The 18,671-nt window shown below is 42.7% G+C and overlaps 3 protein-coding genes across 3 annotated transcripts in view; 1 reads left to right on the plus strand and 2 right to left on the minus strand.

Moving 5' to 3' along the window:
* fbxl13 (F-box and leucine-rich repeat protein 13) overlaps positions 1 to 5,631 on the minus strand; it is a 31,572-nt gene extending 25,941 nt beyond the window's left edge. The window contains exons 1-7 of the mRNA XM_029247293.1: positions 5,596 to 5,631; positions 4,401 to 4,494; positions 4,211 to 4,278; positions 3,585 to 3,739; positions 3,295 to 3,404; positions 2,852 to 2,956; positions 1,061 to 1,156 (exon numbers count right to left, since the gene is read on the minus strand). Coding sequence (XP_029103126.1) covers positions 1,061 to 1,156; positions 2,852 to 2,956; positions 3,295 to 3,404; positions 3,585 to 3,739; positions 4,211 to 4,278; positions 4,401 to 4,494; positions 5,596 to 5,627 — 660 coding nt within the window. The 5' untranslated portion in view covers positions 5,628 to 5,631. The remainder of the gene's footprint in view (positions 1 to 1,060; positions 1,157 to 2,851; positions 2,957 to 3,294; positions 3,405 to 3,584; positions 3,740 to 4,210; positions 4,279 to 4,400; positions 4,495 to 5,595) is intronic.
* Positions 5,632 to 7,341: 1,710 nt separating this feature from the next.
* On the minus strand, positions 7,342 to 13,052 carry napepld (N-acyl phosphatidylethanolamine phospholipase D). The gene is made up of 5 exons (XM_018729906.2): positions 12,943 to 13,052; positions 10,669 to 10,906; positions 8,480 to 9,126; positions 8,280 to 8,394; positions 7,342 to 7,907 (listed from the first exon to the last, which is right to left on the minus strand). Exons 2-5 carry the CDS (start codon positions 10,888 to 10,890, stop codon positions 7,794 to 7,796), a joined length of 1,098 nt encoding a protein of 365 aa, XP_018585422.2. The 5' UTR covers positions 10,891 to 10,906; positions 12,943 to 13,052; the 3' UTR covers positions 7,342 to 7,793.
* A 1,763-nt stretch (positions 13,053 to 14,815) lies between these two features.
* LOC108920923 (26S proteasome regulatory subunit 7-like) lies at positions 14,816 to 18,657 on the plus strand. Its single transcript, XM_018730029.2, has 12 exons — positions 14,816 to 14,963; positions 15,072 to 15,109; positions 15,428 to 15,509; positions 15,642 to 15,741; positions 15,969 to 16,100; positions 16,191 to 16,263; positions 16,379 to 16,474; positions 17,228 to 17,392; positions 17,489 to 17,576; positions 17,762 to 17,964; positions 18,202 to 18,298; positions 18,486 to 18,657. The coding sequence occupies exons 1-12, from the start codon at positions 14,894 to 14,896 to the stop codon at positions 18,641 to 18,643; spliced, it is 1,302 nt and encodes a 433-aa protein (XP_018585545.1). The 5' UTR covers positions 14,816 to 14,893; the 3' UTR covers positions 18,644 to 18,657.
* The last annotated feature ends 14 nt before the right edge of the window (positions 18,658 to 18,671 follow it).

The raw sequence follows: 18,671 nt of genomic DNA on the forward strand, positions 1-18,671 counted from the left end.
AGTAACCGAATCATAATCGCAAACGCAGCTGAAACGGACTGTTTTCTGTACATATGATAATGAACTCTTGAATCTTGAAAAGGTGAGTCAAATTAGCTCGATTGCAATTTAGCAGACAGTTTTAAAAGAGGTCTGACAATTACCACCTTAATATGTGCGTTTTCAAGCCAACGTGTGGCAACTAATAAGGTTCCAAAGAGGCAGAATAGTTGGTACCCATATTTCAGATGCAGTGGTGACAAAAACTGTGAAATTATTTCATGCGTCAAAGGGAATATTCCCAAAAATTGACAGACATATGCCAAATATAGACAAAGTGCAGCAGCAAAGAGAAACCGTGATGGACAAGTTGAAGCTCACACCCAGGGACAGGAGGACACTGGACAGGATAGATGACAATGCCACCAAAGTTTCGCCTCAAAAATGACCAGAATGTGATCCAGTCTCAACAAAAACTGTGCACGGCGAGGTTCACAAAGTTGGAATTTATGGCAAGGCTGACACTGAGAAACCACATGTGCGCAAGGCCAATGCACAAAAATACATAATCTGGTGTAAGGAGCACAAAACCTGGACCCCTGAGCAATGAGGGAAAAAGTAATATGGTCTGATGAGTCACTTTTTGCCCCTTTTTCTTGCAGGTTTAGTTTTCAAGAAAGCCAAGGGATGCCTCCAACCCAAAATGTCAATCGCTAACTGTTACATGTGGTTGGGGATCCTTAATGGTACGGGGGTCATTAGATCACAGATAGGATTTTGAAACTATTTTATAGGACCAAGTGGACCCTATGATGCAAACACTGCTCCTTCACAACGTTCCCATATTCCAGGGTGACGATGCTCATTAACACTAGCATGAAGTCAAATGCCTTCCACGGTGGCCTCGGTCGCCAGATCTAAACATCATTAAACCATTATGGAACGTTCCGGAGCGCAGAGTGCAAAGTAGATTTCCACCCCCTCCGTCCTTCAAACAACTGGAGGCTTTTTTCTGGAAGAATGGCACTGAGATTACGGAATTAAAGAAAGGAAACAACACACCGGTGGAACAGATCCTTACCTGACTCCAAAGGCAGGGAGTGTGTGCGATTGCCCTCCAGGTGGGACACACTAGCATACACCTCACCAGGTCTCCGAAGGACAAACACTGAAAGATCTACACACACACACACACACACACACACGAAACAAGCTCACCACTCTGCTCCGCAGCTTTTAGAACAAACTGCAGACAATAGAACAGCAAAACCTGTACGAATATAAATGTGGTCAAATGAAAAAATAAAAACCTCATTTGCACACAGCTTTAAAAAAAAAAAAAAAAAAAAAAATATTTCTAGATTTTCTAGTTGCTCTAGTCTTACGCAAGTCAATGATGTCAAAGTAATTCGGGGATGAATATTTAGATACATTAAACTCCAGTTAGTATACAGTAATTAGTAGTGGTTCCTCAATGCTTTAGTAACATTTTTTTCTAATGCATCCAACACAAAAAATTTTTAAAAAAAAAATTCCATTCATCTGGTCTCTTCCTTTTAGGGCACCACCCACCATGTGCCCTTCTTTAACCATCCAAGCAGCCGTCTCTTGAGCTTGACCTCAAACCGCACAAAACCCACATGCAGAGAAGGGAGTCTAAGCTCCGTTGTGGTTACGGCCAACTGCAGACCACTGGCGTCGAGGTTTCCTCAACAAGCAGTCCCCCCTTAGCGTGCAAACATTAATTTACATATAGTCCCTTGAGACCATGAAAGACCTCACAACACAGCTCCCCTCGGGGTTCCTGCCCTAAATACCAGCCATCTCTCAAAACAGTATTTCATGGAAACTGAGCTCAGCCAAAGAGTAAAATGACAAGTCTTTGTTACATCATCCTACCAGCATTAGAGCCCCTCAGTCTGAATAGCTGGGATCCAAAACAACAGGACTAATTGCCTCTGATGTTTGCCATCATTCCTCTACTGCCGTGAGGGCGGTCTTGCAAATCTCTAACTTAGCAGATAAAGAGAATGTTCAGTTTTCAATCAGTGATGTAAACCCCAAATTTAACCTCACTCGCTTGCTGACTTTACATAACCACTTGCCCTGGTCAGGGTCGTGGCAGTGCGGACCCTATCCTAGAATCAATGGATGCAAAGCTCACTTACCCAATCGCACAATAAAGGCTATTTATCGTCGCCATTTCACCTGAACTGCATGACTTTGGAGTGTGGGAGGAAACCCATGCAGACAGGGGGAGAACATGTGAACTCCACACAGACTGAGCCAGATTCGAACCTATGCCCAGACAGCCCAGGCATGTCAGGTATCAGTGACACCCGCTGCACCACCCTGCCACAAAATTTAATACTGGTTATCTAAAAATGCATTATTTATGTATGCATGGTACAGCAGTCTGTGACATAGGTAAAAACATATTTTTACATTCTCATTAACACTGAAGCTCTGAAACATCAGTATTTCTGTAGGGAAAAAAATCATTGCCAGCAAAAACTGAAAAACAAGACCAAGTTAAAAACTGAGCAAAATCCATAGCTTATGATCATATATATTTGATATATCATCATACTACCATTTCTTAGATACAGAGTGCCATAGAACGTGACACACGTATGGAGGAGCGTGTGTCGCTTCCTCTAAATATTAACGATAGAACTAAATAATACTGATCCATTCTTAGCATCCTCACACAGTTCACTTCCCTTTTTCCACAGAGGTGTTCCCAAAGACTTGAACATGACCTGCGCAACGGGATCAATGTGCCCACGTGATCGTGCGCTCCTGCCTCATGCCATTCTCATATCATCACGGAAATGACCCACGCAGCAGTGCGTCTCGAGCATAGTTATACCTTCAGTGCAATTTTCCACGGCAGCATGGACACGCCGTCTTTCCCATGCCAATGCGGGGTGCTGGAGTCGTTGCTCCTCATGTCCACCGGCCCCTTCTCCAGCCTCTGTCGGCATGTCAGCAGGTGAACCCACAGGAAGAGACAGGAGGTGAATCTCACAGCCCCACACACACACACACACACACACACACACACACACACACACACACACACACACACACACTGTCTGAACTGCTTATCCCATACGGGGTCGCGGGGAGCTGGAGCCTAACCCGGCAACACAGGGCATGAGGCTGGAAGGGGAGGGGACACACTCAGGACGGGACCCCAGTCCATCACAAGGCACCCCATGCGGGACTCGAACCCCAGACCTACCAGAGAGCAGGCACAGGCCAAGCCCCCCCCCCTCCAGAAACACATGAGTGTGAAATGAATTTAAGTACCTCAAAGTACTCCTTTGTCTCCCGTGAGTCTTGTGCAACATACCGCCATGCATGAAAGACCATTTTGCAGAGGATACCGTGGTAGACACTTCTGATTTTCTTGATTGCTTCTGCAAAAGCATAAAAAAAAAAAAACTTTAAAAAGAAGATCCATGCTTATTAAGCAGCATGCCTTGAAACGTGCAGCATTTAGGTGCACTTCACATTTCAACAGCTGTCTGAATGCTCTTTCTGGCATTTTCTCCTGAGGAGAGGGAGCAGGGAGGCGTCAAATGCAGGTAAAAACTTACCTTGGAGCATGTACCTTCGCACCTGCACCCAGTTCATCCACCGGCGAAGGGCGGTTCTCAGCATCTTTTGCTCGTGGTGCTCTTTGGCTGCGCTCATCTTCAGTGCCAGCAGCGCAGCTGCTTTCCTCCTGCTTAAGATGAACTGAGTCCAAGCTCTGATTATGGAGGGGAACATCATTAATTCATTGCGCCGGAGGGACGGCGGTTCACAAACAATGGTGAGACAAAAGCTCGCAGGGCCTCCTGTATTCCGATAGGAGGCATGTGGCTGCTTGGGTGTCTCAGGTGCTGTGGACAAGGCGAGCTGTGCACGTGTTGCCCCGCACCTGCTATGTCAGGTACCAATGAGCACCTCACTTATTCTCTGTTGCTAGCGGCAACAAGTTATTTCAACAAATGGATTATTTACACAACTGGGTTTAGTGTCCTCCCTCCACATGTATTGGCCTGAACTGGAAAGAATGAATAAAGAGAATAAATGCGACAATCTATGTTCATTTAACGATACCTGGAGATCGGCTGTAAAAAAAAAAAAAAGAAATTAACAGAACCACCCGTGTCAGATCAGTAAAACAAAGTCATTATGTAGGTCTGCAGCAGTTATAATGAAGTGAAAAAGCACTTACTTGAAGCACATTGTGGTTAGATTTTTTATATAACACATATATGCCTTCTGATAAAGGTGTGACAGCACCTGGGAGGAGGAGAAATGCTGCTAAATTATTCACGTCTACGGATCGTGTCGGACGAGGAGTGTTTACCGAGATCGTTCCGTGTCAACAGAATCAGGAAATATGACAAACGAAGTAAATTCACCATGCCGTCTTCTGGAGTTCCAAAGATGTGACTCATGAAGTTTCCCGCTAGAGAGGAGACAGCCTTTGACTGACCAGAGGTCAAAAGGAGTTGCCTGCGAACAAACACGTTTTTTTCTTTGACCTAGTTGTCTTGGCAAGTTGTACAGTTAATAACGTGCGGCCCGCTCAGGCCACACTTTTCTTCCCGTCACATTCGAAATAAGAATTAATAAGCATCTTAAAAACACAGGCGATCGGGACACGTCAAGGTCACAAACAATACAACAGAAGGGTAATTTTACGAGGTGAAACTGAATGCAACACTAATGCAATAAAGCAAAAACACTTAAGCCATTTTATCTCGTCTTTCGTGGTTTTATTATGTTGTGGCATTACTATTACCATTGCTTTATGTAGTCTTTCAACTTGCTGTATTAATCTAATAGAAAATTTCCTGTTATCGGATCACAGCAACCTCACTACTCAGTGTATTATCTTACATATACAAGCAGTCTGACTTTTATTTAATGTTAAGTTATAGGTTTTTTGTTACTCGTACCACGAATATGTTGGATCATATATTATTTTATTTATAGCAATAGCACTGGGCACAAGGCTGAGAGGTACACCCTGGATGGGATGCCAGTCCATTGCAGGGCAGCCACACACAGTCACTCGTCCATTTATTGACATTAATCCTCACGTTTGTGGACTGTGGGGGGAAACCAGAGCACCCGGAGGAAACCCACACAGACACAGGGAGAACATTTATCCTTTATTATTATTATTATTATTCTTACTACTACTACTTATTCAGCTGACAGCAAGGGACTGTTACTGGAGTACACAGGGTAAGCACTATGATCAAGGGTTCAAACTAGATATTATATGGGCGACAGCATAACCGGGACATTACCTGCTGTACCAGTGGAAAGGTTCCGATTTCTCAACATTTGCAGTAGTTAATAGCGCCCCCTAGCGACGTTTTCTCTTATGCATTTTAATTAGATTTGCGACTTGCGCAAAAATTCCAAGGACGGTACTGTACTTTCATCAAGCTGTAAAATCTTTTGTTCCTGTTTTGATATCACTTTGGCGTTTTGTGAACGCCTGACTGTGTGTAACCAACACTGACATTTTGAGAAAACCTCCGAAATAATTTTCATCATTTACCACAAGCTAGTGGTGGCGTAATGCATTCTTCTAATACCCACCTGTCATAAATCCCATTTTCTATAATAGTCATTATTTTCTCTTCGAAGAGGATTAATGGATTTCCGTAGCGGGACACTCGTGACTCACTTAACAAAAACTGTGAACAAACACACACACACACACAAAAAATTAGCAGTTTTAATCAGAAAGCTACATCAAACGTCCAGCTTTTTATGATCCCTACAGCTAACACGTCATTTCTGCCCGGAAAATGCCAGTAAACCTCGGAAACTTGTGTGATCTGTTAACTTTAAAAATCAAACTTAATTATTCTCTTTATTTCTTTACGCATTTACGATTCCCTCACTCTTACTTGGCCCAAGGGCAGTAAGCGGGAATTTGCCAGGCAGGTTCCCAACAAAGCTGGAAAATCTGGCACAGCAGAGAAGCTGTTAATCATGTGTCCGATCGTGTCTCACCAGATAGAACTCAGGAAGCAAATGCTTCATGATATACTCTTTCACGTCTGGCTCTGCCATTTTCGCCCTAAAATCAATCAGCGCGACGCACTGCGAAGCCTCCGAACCGGTGCGCACTTACAAGGCAACGGTACAGTTGACGAACGGTTGCTAGGCAATCGAACGTACACAACAGCGGCCAGTTAAAAACTATTCCTGTACAAAATGATTCTCCAACAGAACCAGCTGCCAGAGTCCGAGTCATAATACAGAAAGAGAGCCCTGTGAATTGACTAAAACTAACAGAAAATATCAGGCGTTTTTAAAATGTTTCCAATCGTCAATATTAAAACAGGAAATGGCTGAAATTATCGCATGACATCGTTGTTTCGGGAAAACTCCGAGAAACGTTTTGTTCGTCCGTCCGCTCGTTGATCAAACGCGCACGAGTAAAGTCACGTTTTTTTTTTTGCCGAGAGGAAATTTGCCATGTAACGTAAAATTAATGACACATTATTAAACTGGTGTCTGACATTCGTAAGCATTTCACAGAAAAGCTTAGGCCAAAGGTGCTAAACCCCAACATCTTCGCTGCTATCACTAAAGCTCGCTTCTTTTACACTTACACAGTTGCCATGAATGATTTTCTTCAGATCCCCCCCCCCCCCCCCCCCATCTCCATTACTGACTTTAAGTTGAAGACTGAAAATCCCCCTCACCTTCTGCCATAGCAAAAATTGTAAATTCATTAGTAGCCCTATTTTTCCATTCTTGATTTTCTAAAGCAAGATTCTAATACTTTATCCTCTTCTGTTACAAATATAGTGTAGCAAAGTAATTATTCCCACCAATTTTGTGTTCATAATTCTGTTGCCGTAATGCAGATTCTGTTTTCACAGAACTGTCTGAACCATCCAAATGCTCTTCTGCAGAGCATGTTATTGTTTACCAAAAACTCTGTATAGAAATCTATGTTTGTGAAAACTGGAATATCCTCTTGCTAACAAAGTAAGTGTTTCTTATTTTGAAGTGTCTTCTTTTGGTGCAGGAGGAAACCAATTTCAACATCTCCACCTGCTGTATTTTTGGTGTTTTAACATTCATGAGTAGGTGCAAGAACATTGTTTCAAATAATTAGGTTATTTAAAAACCAGAGGTAATCAGTGAATAAACTTGACACTATGTGCCATAGTGCTGCAAAGCTCTGCTATCCGTATAGTACGGAATGTACCCTGAAGTCTCTACAGCACAGATTAATTTTTAAATTTCTTTATGATTTAACAGTGCAGTAGACATAAGCAAAGGCTTTCTCAAAACCTGCAGAATGCTTTGGAGGCATGAATGCAAGTTTTAAAATGCATGATCTAAACAGCAAGACAGAAATATGGTGAACGATGCACTAAATTAACTTCTGACATTCTTGTTTTAATGAGCTTTAAGGCATGATCAAATGTATGGAAAAAAAATCAAGTTACAATTCAATTAAGTTAATACTGTGAATTTCTTCTCCAGTGACTTAAGGTAATGCAGTAAAAATGTCAAATATATGAATGTTTTATGATGTTCTCACAACTTTGACTGGCACAAATTTGCATATGCCAAAAATTAGTCATTTCACAATCTGTAATCCAGATAAATCTGTCAGTTCTCTAGATGCCCTAGCATTATCTTCAAACAGATACAATCGAAAGGTGTAAACAATTTCTGAAGTTTACAAAAAAGGGGCAAGTTTGAGACCAAACTCATAGTAGCTGCCTTAACAATTCAGGGTGGGGGGGGTTGGGTCTGTTCAGACATTCTCAGGAAGGGTTCAGAAGCCTCGATTCTCCATGCTTAAGCACAAAGAACTTGTCTTCATCCTGTCCCAACTGCTGCATTGCTTCTTTGAGTTTCACAGGAGGATCCAAGTAATACTGTGTTTTTAAAAAAAACAAAATAAAAGGATCATTGCTCCATTTGTGTGAGAAGTATTTTTAGCATTACAGCCTGGGTCTGACTGCCTGTTCAAACATTTCAGGCCCACAGATTGTCCTGCCACACAACAGCATCAGTCTGATATGCTTACTTTTTCCCCAAGTATGTCTACATAAACAAGTCAAACCCATATTGCTGGCATACATTACACAAATGGTTGCATATAAAATATATGACTTGATTCTACTGAGTTCATTGTGCTGAAAATAAACACCAGAAGGTCTAACACAGCTGACTTTCTCCAGGTTTTATTTTAAAAAAAAAAAAAAAAAAAAAAAAAAAAAAAGTGCGATTTCAGATGGAAAATTTACCTCACAGGCTAAAGTAAAGGTGCCCCAGTGTATTCCAAGGGAATGCTTGGCTTGAATATCGATGTGGATGCGTACTGCCTCCTCGGGGTCCACATGCTGAGACTTCAGTGCATCTCTGAGCAAAAACAACCAAACAAGCAGTTAGTCATTTGCTTCCCAGCATGCCATACACTCCTTTTTCCCCAGGCCCCATCACGCACCTGGGCAGGTATGCGCCGATGGGCACGGCAGCCAGGTCAAAGGGACCAAAGCACCTGCCAATCTCTTGGAAAGCGGTGCAGTAGCCCGTGTCCCCGGCAAAGAAGAAGCGGTTGTGGGGGCCCAGAACGGTCCAGCTGCCCCACAGCACTCGGTTTTTATCCAGAAGTGTGCGCCCACACCAGTGTTGGGATGGAGTGAAGAAGAAGGCGACATCGTTGCGACCTGGAACGCAGTCCTTTTCCCACCAGTCCAGCTCAACGGCATTCTCACAGCCGCAACTGCGCATCCAGTCAAGCAGTCCCAGTGGCACAAACCAGCGCAGCTTCTTACCGAAACGCATGTTCAAGGCCATCACCGAATTGACATCCAAATGGTCATAGTGCGAATGGCTGATGAGCACAGCATCCACCCGGGGCAGCTGGTCCACGGAGCAAGGCGGGCCCCGGAACCGCTTGGGCCCTGCAAACTGTACCGGTGATGCTCGTTGGCTGAACACCGGGTCAGTCAGCACCACCAGGTCATCCATCTCCACCAGCACCGAGGCATGACCCAGCCATGTCACCCTCAATCCCATGGCTGTCTGTCCCACCTCCTGAGGGTCCTGAATGAAGTAGGGCTCCAACACTGGCAGCTCCCGGTCCAGCACCTAAACATCAGACACTTGTTTCGGGACAGAGCATAACCTTGCTCCCATATCTTCCATCTGACAACTTGGAGTAAAACATTTTAAATATAACAAACCCATAAAGATAAGTCACAGCCATCCTAGCTTGACCCTGATAAAACTTCCGTACGGCAAATGCGTTCTTGAGAAAGATTTCCTAATCTGAATTCTCATAAAACGATGATGTAATTACCATTAGTCTCAATGGTAACATTGTATGTGTTCCTGAGCCTCCAAAGGTGCCTTATTTATGCCAAAACCTAATTTCAGCCTAATGTAAAAAAAAAAAAAAAAAAGTGAAAAAATGCAAATTAATTGGTACTCAAACTGACATGTCATCCCATATTACCTGGGCAGTGTGATTCAAAATGAGTTCAAGCCCCACCCATTCTGTGGGAGAGGGGTGCATGTTCTCATTTGTGTGGCTTTCCTCCCATGACAAGTTTCAAGTGAACTGGTAACTAAAATGTCATTTATGTGCATCAGCGTACATGAAAGAGATCATAAAGGGGGCTCTAAAGAATGAAACAGGCTGTTCTGACACTTTCCTAGTGCTTCTCACACACACACTTTCTGAACCACTTGTCCCATATGGGGTCATGGGGAGCCAGAGCCTAACCTGGAAACATAGGGCGTAAGGCTGGAGGGGGGGGGACACACACACACCCAGGACAGGATGCCAGTCCGTCGCAAGGCACCCCAAGCGGGACTTGAACCCCAGACTCACCGGAGAGCAGGACCCGGTCCAACCCACTGCACCACCCCCCCGTGCTTCAGTTCTTCCAATTTATTGATTTAAATGCAAACGTAAGTGGTATTGAATAATATTCTTCATAAGCACAAGTGTTTGTGTCTCAGGGGTGACTTCCTGACCAATAACGGTTCACTACAAAAAAGTTATTAACTTTGACCGCCCTCTTTTTTTCCCCCAAACTAATTCTCCCATTACCATATGCCTCATAGCACACTGCTGTCAACATAAACTTTAATGTAACCGATGACTGTACTAGGGGAGATGGTACAAGTTTACTTAAAATGTGATGGATTCACATCCTCTAACCTGACAGTATTTGTGAATGCAATGCATTTAAAACATCCTGACAGTGCTAAACATGCCCACATTTACTATTGTGTCCAAATTGTATGCACTTATAGGTAAATCTAACATTTAAACTTGGCTTAAGATCAGTTTGTGACACTCACATCACATGTGGGGTCACAAAGCATTGTATGATGATGCACCTTAAACATTGTCACTTTGATGCTGTCCAGATTATCAGTCTCCTTTTAGAGATTTATAAAGCAGCCTGCACTGTAGTAAATATGATTTAAAAGAAATTAGTGCCAAACACAGAAATTCAATGAGCACAGTTTACAGTTTGAGCCTATGATGAAACATATGAACACAAGAGTCAAATTTAATGAAAACAATAAGAGCATAAAGCAGTCTTATGTAATCATGGACTGGGATGATGTCCTTTCCAGCATCCAGGCTAAAACTTCCTTAATGATAAAAAGAGATACCTCTTTACACGTGGGGATATTGCTGTTGTCTTTGTCCAAAAGACAAAACCGAAGGAGGGTTAAGTTTGATGGGAACTTCCAGGTAGACCAGGGATTAACAAAGCAGCCGCGGTTGTCCCTCCTGGACCTGGTCACATCCTGGTCCACCCGGAAACTCTTGGAAAGAGGACATGAAGGGCCATCCTGCTCCAGCAAAATCTCGTCTTCCACCTTCTCCTCCATAGGCTCACTCGGTTCTCTGGAAGGGTGGGCATGCCCCATAAAGTTGGTTAAATTTAGACCAATTACAGACAGACAATTGAAGGTGTTTCAAGGAAACCTTATAATGAAAAGCAAATAAAATGGCCTATTCTGGAAAACCTGGAGTCAGTCCCAGTGCAGCTCCACAAAGAATCAAGAAAAATGCATTTGACAGATCAGGGAAAGTGCACACATTTACATTACTATAGCTAAAAATGCAGTTTTAGGACAGAGAATGATTTAAAAAGTAATGACATTGTAAATAGCTGCAGAAGTACACTAGATAAATGACAAACTCCCTATAGTCATTTACCCATTTAGGCAATAGACCAATGTCACACACATAGTTTAAATTCCACAGATCATGTTTCTCCTTTTTGGAATATGGCATATTGCCACAAGGAAACACTGCCCACGCCAGCTCTTCTAGGTGCCACTTGGTGTGCCATGACGGCTGAAACACGGCACTGAAGAATGTGACATGTTGCGTCTTTCTCCTTGTAAACTTGTGTGTTTTTTTTTGCATATGTGGGGATGCATCCGGGCAATGAGAAAGCTGTAGAGGTTGATGACCTCAGTGTTAAGAACTTGTCTGACCAATGTTCACTTGGGTAATAAACTGAATGGTATCAGAGGGGGACTGGGCTCACAAAGACAGACAGGAACAGGTGTGTTTTCTGTTTCTCTGAAATGTAGCTGAGCCCCCAACATGCCAGACACTGTACTGGACAATTTCCAATCTACCACGTGGAGAGAATTGAGCCATCAGTTTGAACTGGAGAGGATGGCGTGACCTTAATGGCGATCATATGATGTACAGCTGTTAAAAAGATCCCAAAAAAAACACACTGACCATATCACTCGCAAATCACACTTTTCTGGCATCTTGTGCCAGCAAGCTCCAGGACCCAGGATTTACTACCACCCTCTGGGTCTTGGACTTCTGGAGAGACCCCAGCATGACATGTGGCGGTGGGAAACCCCACCTCAACACGAGCATCCCACGGAATGCCAAGAAGCCCCCGGATACACTCCTTGTTCATGTGGTTGCGTGGACAGACACCAAGTTGGTGACCAACACCGTTACATTTTGCTGCCAACACAGGCCCACCCACCAAGAGTCGAGTGATGACGTTAGGAGACATTGTAACATTGTTGCCGAGTACGGAGCGTTCGCTGAAAAATTAAGAAAGGAAATGCCGCTCGAATGTCAGCCCTAAGGCCAAACAAAATTTACATACGTAGCCAGTTGGCGATCTTAAGTACACAACTGAACCTCGACCACAAACGCTCACTGTATCTATAAATAGATTCCAAAATAGAGAAGCGCGCGGATTTGGGGGAAAGTTCAAAAAAAAAAAAAAAAAAAAAAAAAAAAAAAAAAAAAAGTATTCAGTAACGAGTACGACTCTGCGCGAACGTGTTCTTGTTACCGTAAAGAAATGCGATTCCTAGTATTCCTGCGGACGCTGGAATCATGTGGCGGTGTGTACCGGCGGTGTGTCCACGCGGAGCGGCACCAGGACACTTGGCCACAGTCACGGCACGCGGAGGAGGTGCGCGCCTTCAGCGGACACGAGCCGCGCACCCGATTCAGCATTCCTCCAGCCGAGCAAGTATTTGCGCTAGAGTTATTAGCCGCGATTCCAGCCAGGTAAACGAGCGGCAACTTTCCAAACGAAAATCTCGACCTCGGAACTACTTCCTCTCTTAAAATTTTTATCACGCATAATGCAGTCACTTGTTGTAGCCATATTGGTAGGGTATAATATAACGCGCAATTTGGAAATAGTTTTTAATTCCCGGCAAACCCGTACCAACTTAACCAAGCTGCGGCAGGCGATACATTCTCTGACTCTGTCACAGTGTGTGTGTGTGTGTGTGTGTGTGTGTGCGCAACGATTATCATCATCATGCAACGACAAACAAACAACCGCTGTAAAAATCAACAATATGACATCTTAATGAATTTACCTGGCATATACATCATCAGAAAACTACTCTTGCGCTGAATGAAACATAATGCAAACTCACCTCAAAGCAGGAGCGATGGAAAATGTGTAGAGCACAACAGTCTTATTATGCGGTACAAGCGCCGCCGTCGCCACAATCTTATTGTTGTGGGCGGAGACGCATCGTGCGTTCAAAACTGGCTCCAAATCAGTTACATCATTGCGCTAATAGGGCTTAAGAGAGGACTGTTGGGAATGTAATATGATCCCAATTCAGATGTTAATGCGGGAGTTCTCAGTGGGCGGGACTGAGCGTTGTGGCGTCACACGGAGAGCTCCGGCGCATGCGCACGAAGCAGTGCTTGTGTCGGCGGTGATATCGATACCTGGAGTTGATTTTATCAACCACAATTTGAAGAAGACATTATTCAGACATCGTATTATGCTTGCCTTGGGAGACGGAATATTCCCTTGATAACGAGCTATTCAATCCCCAGCTGTTACTAATACCGGTCATTTATTAGTACTGTGTGAACGTCAGTGGTGCCAATTTTCTTAAAATTGCCTCAGCTCAGGTGTTTCACCTGTCAAATGTTGGGCCACTAACTATGACGAGTGGCACCAATAACTATTTTTGAATTTTAAAATTCAGTTACTAGTGAAAAAATGTTAGAAAAAAAGTTGTCGTCATTCTTTGTGCCGTAAATGTTTAAATTGTAAAGTCGTTCTTAGAGGTATAAATGCTGTGGGATCGGCAGTAGTATTTCTAAGGATAAAATGTTTTACTAAACATTTAGAATCATAGGTTGCTGAAAATATTTCCATTTTTGATGGTCGGATTTGGCTGAATAGCAGTTAGTCTTATTTCTCGTGATTTAAATTTTTTTAAATTATTTAGAGCTGCTGTCTGTGTAGCAAAGCTACCTATCCAGATTTAAGAACTGGTGTGAAAATATATATATATATATATATATATAGCCTGTGTGGTTAGAGATATGCACTTTGACATAAGCAACTTGGAGGTTCAGTTCCAGGGAGGACTAAACTACTCTACTGCACAGCCTGTTGCTATTATATTTCAATTCCTTTTACTGAAGATCTACATGTCCAGGAAAAAAAAAAATCCTTATTCTGTATTGTCCAATTTTAGATGTATGAATGAGTGACCCATTTGTAAGTAGTGTATCTAGCAGTGTAAGTTACCTTGGTGAATAAGGTGTGTGGGGGGTAACACTACATACGTAACATAGTATCATAGAGTTCATTGAAAGAGTTGTAAAAAGAAAAGCGTCTGCTAAATAAATAAACGTAAATGTATGTAGTACGCTGGTAACACAAAACCTTCCTATCAGTCCAGAAAGCACATTTTATGTATTTCCAGTTGTTAATAGTGTAGTTTAAACAATAGGGAAATTTTAATAGTCAAATTATATGATTCTATCTGCACCCTGCACGGTACCAGACGATGGAGATGATCGTTTCATTAGCTTTTTAAACGCATCCTTTGAAAGTACCAATCAACTTTGAAGTGGTCTTAAACGCTAATACCCGCATAGTTTTTCCTCACACCTCCCTGTAAGGCTGACGACGAAAGTTTTCCAAAACGCATGTTTCATATACATATGTAGTAATTCTTCGGGCTATATATACCGAACAGGTGAGTCACCCTTTTGACCCCGCTGTCTTACGTCGGCATGTTTGCGTTAGGTGACCAATGACAATTTTCGTGTTACATTACTTCCTTACCGTGGTCACACCGGTGCAAGCACTTTGGTTCCTCCTAGTATTTCCAAAAAATTCTCATGGTTAAATTAATTTCTTCTCCAACACAGTGTAGATGATCGCTGCAAACGTTTTTAACTATGGTTTAAGCTCGTAACTATGAGGTATAAATGTGAGGTTTGAACAAGTACGCCTTTAATATTCCTCCGGCTTTCACTTCCGTCACAGTGCCGGAAGACACAAACTGCTTCGTAATCGGTATTTTTAGTCCCAAGACAGTGTTTTGTACTATTTCATTAGGTATTTCAGTCATGCCAGATTATTTGGGAACCGAGCAGAGAAAAATTAAAGAAGAGGATAAAGAAGAAAAACCGATCAGAGGTACTTCACTCACTTGCTATATTGTATAATTTAAAACAAAACACTGTTCAACTTGAAGCCCGAGACGAGAGGTTTTACAAACATAATCATTCTGTGTCTCCTATTCAGCTTTAGATGAAGGAGATATTGCTCTTTTGAAGACATATGTAAGTGTCCATATCTGAATTATTTTGTGGGACTGGAAGTACAGTCCTGAACGAGTGTTGGGTCTCGATTCCACATTCACAATAAATAAAATATATTTATAATAAATAATATAAAAATTAAAACGACTATTGAAAAAAGTTATACTGCTAAGTTTTTTCATCAGTGTATGCAAGAACAGTTGTGATTCCGTAATATAGTGCATTCAGGTGTAATTTAACGTATTTTAATTAATACTTTTGCTGAATAAGGCATCTTGTGCATCATCATGTTCTGTAAATCAGATCGGTGTGTAAACTGGGATATTGTTCTGTTCATAGGGCCAGAGCACGTACTCCAGGCAAATAAAACAAGTGGAAGATGACATCCAGCAGTTGCTCAAGAAGATCAATGAGCTCACTGGTGTGTGAAACTTCCACCTGTGTGTTGTGGAATTTTGGGTGTACCATGTCATTCTTTACCACTCCACCTTGACCTTAGATTTGAGCAGTACTGATGGTTTGTATGGTCTCTGCACTTCTCCATGTTATTTAGGCATCAAAGAGTCTGACACTGGACTGGCACCCCCCGCTCTTTGGGATTTGGCTGCGGACAAACAGACTCTGCAAAGTGAACAGCCTCTGCAGGTTGCTAGGTATACTGAACCATCAGACTCTTCGTTTCAGTTGTTGATTGGAGTGTACTTACATTGTGCTTGAATCATTCATGCTTCATGGTTTAATGGAGTTAGGTTTACATCAAATTTACTGTGTTCACTAAAGAGCAACAGGGTTGAGGTTATGGTAATCATTGCTTTTATAACTGAAATTGTTAGCGTTTGTATCCGATTTGCAGTTATGTATTGAAAGCTCCTGATTTCAGATGCACTAAGATTATCAATGCTGACTCTGAAGATCCAAAGTACATCATCAATGTGAAACAATTTGCAAAGTTTGTGGTGGACCTGAGTGATCAGGTGGCCCCCACAGACATCGAGGAGGGGATGAGAGTTGGGTAAGCTTGTAAGGAGGTCTGGATATCATCATGTATACTGTGAGGTACATTGTTTAAGGCTTTTTTGGTTCATTTATGTTTCTTTTTTAGTGTTGACAGGAACAAGTACCAGATCCACATTCCTCTTCCTCCTAAAATTGATCCTACTGTAACCATGATGCAGGTAGGACCTAAGTGACTACGGTAGCTGACTGTTGAACTGCTCATAAAATGACCTCTGAAGCCAAGAAGTTGTCATTAGGTGTGTCAGTCCTAATATGACTGTTGCACTTTAACAGGTGGAGGAAAAACCTGATGTGACTTACAGTGATGTGGGGGGATGCAAGGAGCAAATTGAGAAACTCAGGGAGGTGGTTGAAACCCCACTGCTTCATGTAAGTATCTCACACTCACCTGTTCTAGATACAGCACTGTGCTTTGAAGCCTGCCTATGCAGTGTCACCTACAGTATGATTCTATTCTTGCACTTAAGAAATAAACTCCAGCAAGTTGTATTAATCTAAATTATTATAAAAGGCTGGTGCCTCACATTGAATGGACAGTCCATTTGGATGTGGGTTCAGTCCCTGTTGTGTGTGTGTGTGTGTGTGGAGCTTGCATGTTCTCTGTTTGCTTGGGTTTCCTGTCACAGTCCAGAAACATGTATTTCAAGTGAATTGGTGCCTCTGAATTGCCCATAGTGTGTGTGCATGATTACCCTGCAATGGCCATCCAGAATCTATCCTGTTTCACACCCTGTCTTCTGAAATAGGTTTCCGACCACTACAATCCTGTATTTGGATAAACAATTATCAATAATGAGTTAATATAAAAAAGTCAGTAAATGGGTCAGATTATACCTATTTTTACTGCTAGAAATAGACGTACATAGTGTTGAACTCCTTGCTCAAGTGTTCAGTTACAGAGGATTTCTGAAATTGAGTATGAGTACATATCCTACCTTTATGTGTGTATAATAGAAGGTCTAAAATTGGACAACATTATCCCCTTTTATTTGTAAGCAGGCCTTAGTTTTGAGCCGTTAGGAACAGCACTGTGTAATATGAACCATCCGTAAGATTTTCACTCATTGTCATCCTTTCAAAAACTAAATGCCAGTGTTTGTGTTTCCCTTCTCCCTACTGCAGCCAGAGCGCTTTGTGAGCCTGGGCATTGAACCTCCAAAGGGAGTCCTGCTGTTTGGCCCCCCTGGCACAGGCAAGACCCTTTGTGCCCGTGCCGTGGCCAACCGTACAGATGCCTGCTTTATCCGCGTCATTGGCTCCGAGCTAGTGCAGAAGTATGTGGGCGAGGTGAGTGGAAAATGAAATTAGAGTGGAGTTTTAGCTGTAACGCACACAGTAATTCATTTGTAAGCCAGTTTAAGCTGGTTGCGTTTCCCCCATCAGGGTGCCAGGATGGTCCGTGAACTTTTTGAAATGGCAAGAACAAAGAAGGCTTGCCTCATTTTCTTTGATGAAATCGATGCCATCGGAGGTATGATTGTAAATCCTTTTCCCTCTGAATTTATAGGGTTTGTAATGCTGTAATTCTTGAAATGGTCACCAAGATTCATCATAGCAGAACTTAATCAAGTACATTGTAGTAGTTTTTTGATTGAAGTGTTTTTGCTCTTTTAAATGGTTCCACACATTTTGTGCCAACACTTGTTTCATAAACAGGGGCCCGCTTTGATGATGGTGCTGGGGGAGACAACGAGGTCCAGAGGACTATGCTGGAGCTCATCAACCAATTAGATGGCTTTGACCCCAGGGGCAATATCAAAGTTCTGATGGCTACAAACCGGCCTGACACGCTGGACCCAGCTTTGATGAGACCAGGACGACTGGACCGGAAGATTGAGTTCAGCCTGCCGGATTTGGAGGTGGGGTTCTGTTAGCAGCACCTTCAGACCATAGCAGTTCTATCTTAATGAATAAGGTGAACGGGGGCAGGATCTAGTCTTTAGCAGAAGGCCAAGAGTTTGATTTTATGAACACTTATGGGTTTTCCTGTTGTCTTCCTGCAGAACTGCTGATACTGATCAGCTACTGACATGTCCAAGGCTAATTTGTCATTGTCTTTTGTAACCACTCTAGCTACTGTGTAATTGCATTTTCAGGGTCGTACTCACATCTTTAAGATTCATGCTCGCTCCATGAGCGTCGAGCGGGACATCCGCTTTGAACTGCTGGCTCGACTTTGCCCCAATAGCACAGGTAAGGCCTCACATGAGCGAGATTGCCGTGTATGCTACATGAGGCAGCTGTTGTGAAGGGCAAGTGTGCTGATCCAGGGCTTAAATGTTATGTCATTTAGGCACACACTATGACTGAAACTGGTGTAATCCTGTTAAAGAACTTAGCTGTACAAGAAAGCCCTGATTCCCAACAACCCTCATTCCAGGTGCAGAGATCCGAAGTGTGTGTACAGAAGCTGGAATGTTTGCCATTAGAGCCCGCAGGAAAATAGCAACAGAAAAGGACTTCCTGGAGGCCGTCAACAAGGTCATCAAGTCCTATGCCAAGTTTAGCGCAACCCCAAGATACATGACCTACAACTGAAGGTGTTTATCAAGTTTTTTTTTTTTTT

This window comes from Scleropages formosus, chromosome 21 (assembly GCF_900964775.1).
Source record: "Scleropages formosus chromosome 21, fSclFor1.1, whole genome shotgun sequence".
NCBI classification, from domain to species: domain Eukaryota; kingdom Metazoa; phylum Chordata; class Actinopteri; order Osteoglossiformes; family Osteoglossidae; genus Scleropages; species Scleropages formosus.

Excerpts from the sequence above, each read along its gene's own strand:
- napepld (XM_018729906.2), bottom strand. The coding sequence starts at position 10,890 with ATGGAGGAGAAGGTGGAAGACGAGATTTTGCTGGAGCAGGATGGCCCT. Across the intron at positions 8,395-8,479 it reads ATCGGCGCATACCTGCCCAG|AGATGCACTGAAGTCTCAGC; the intron begins GTGCGTGATGGG and ends GTTTTTGCTCAG. Across the intron at positions 7,908-8,279 it reads CCTTTACTTTAGCCTGTGAG|TATTACTTGGATCCTCCTGT; the intron begins GTAAATTTTCCA and ends TTAAAAACACAG.
- LOC108920923 (XM_018730029.2), top strand. The coding sequence starts at position 14,894 with ATGCCAGATTATTTGGGAACCGAGCAGAGAAAAATTAAAGAAGAGGAT. Across the intron at positions 15,110-15,427 it reads TTGCTCTTTTGAAGACATAT|GGCCAGAGCACGTACTCCAG; the intron begins GTAAGTGTCCAT and ends TTCTGTTCATAG. Across the intron at positions 16,264-16,378 it reads CTACTGTAACCATGATGCAG|GTGGAGGAAAAACCTGATGT; the intron begins GTAGGACCTAAG and ends GCACTTTAACAG.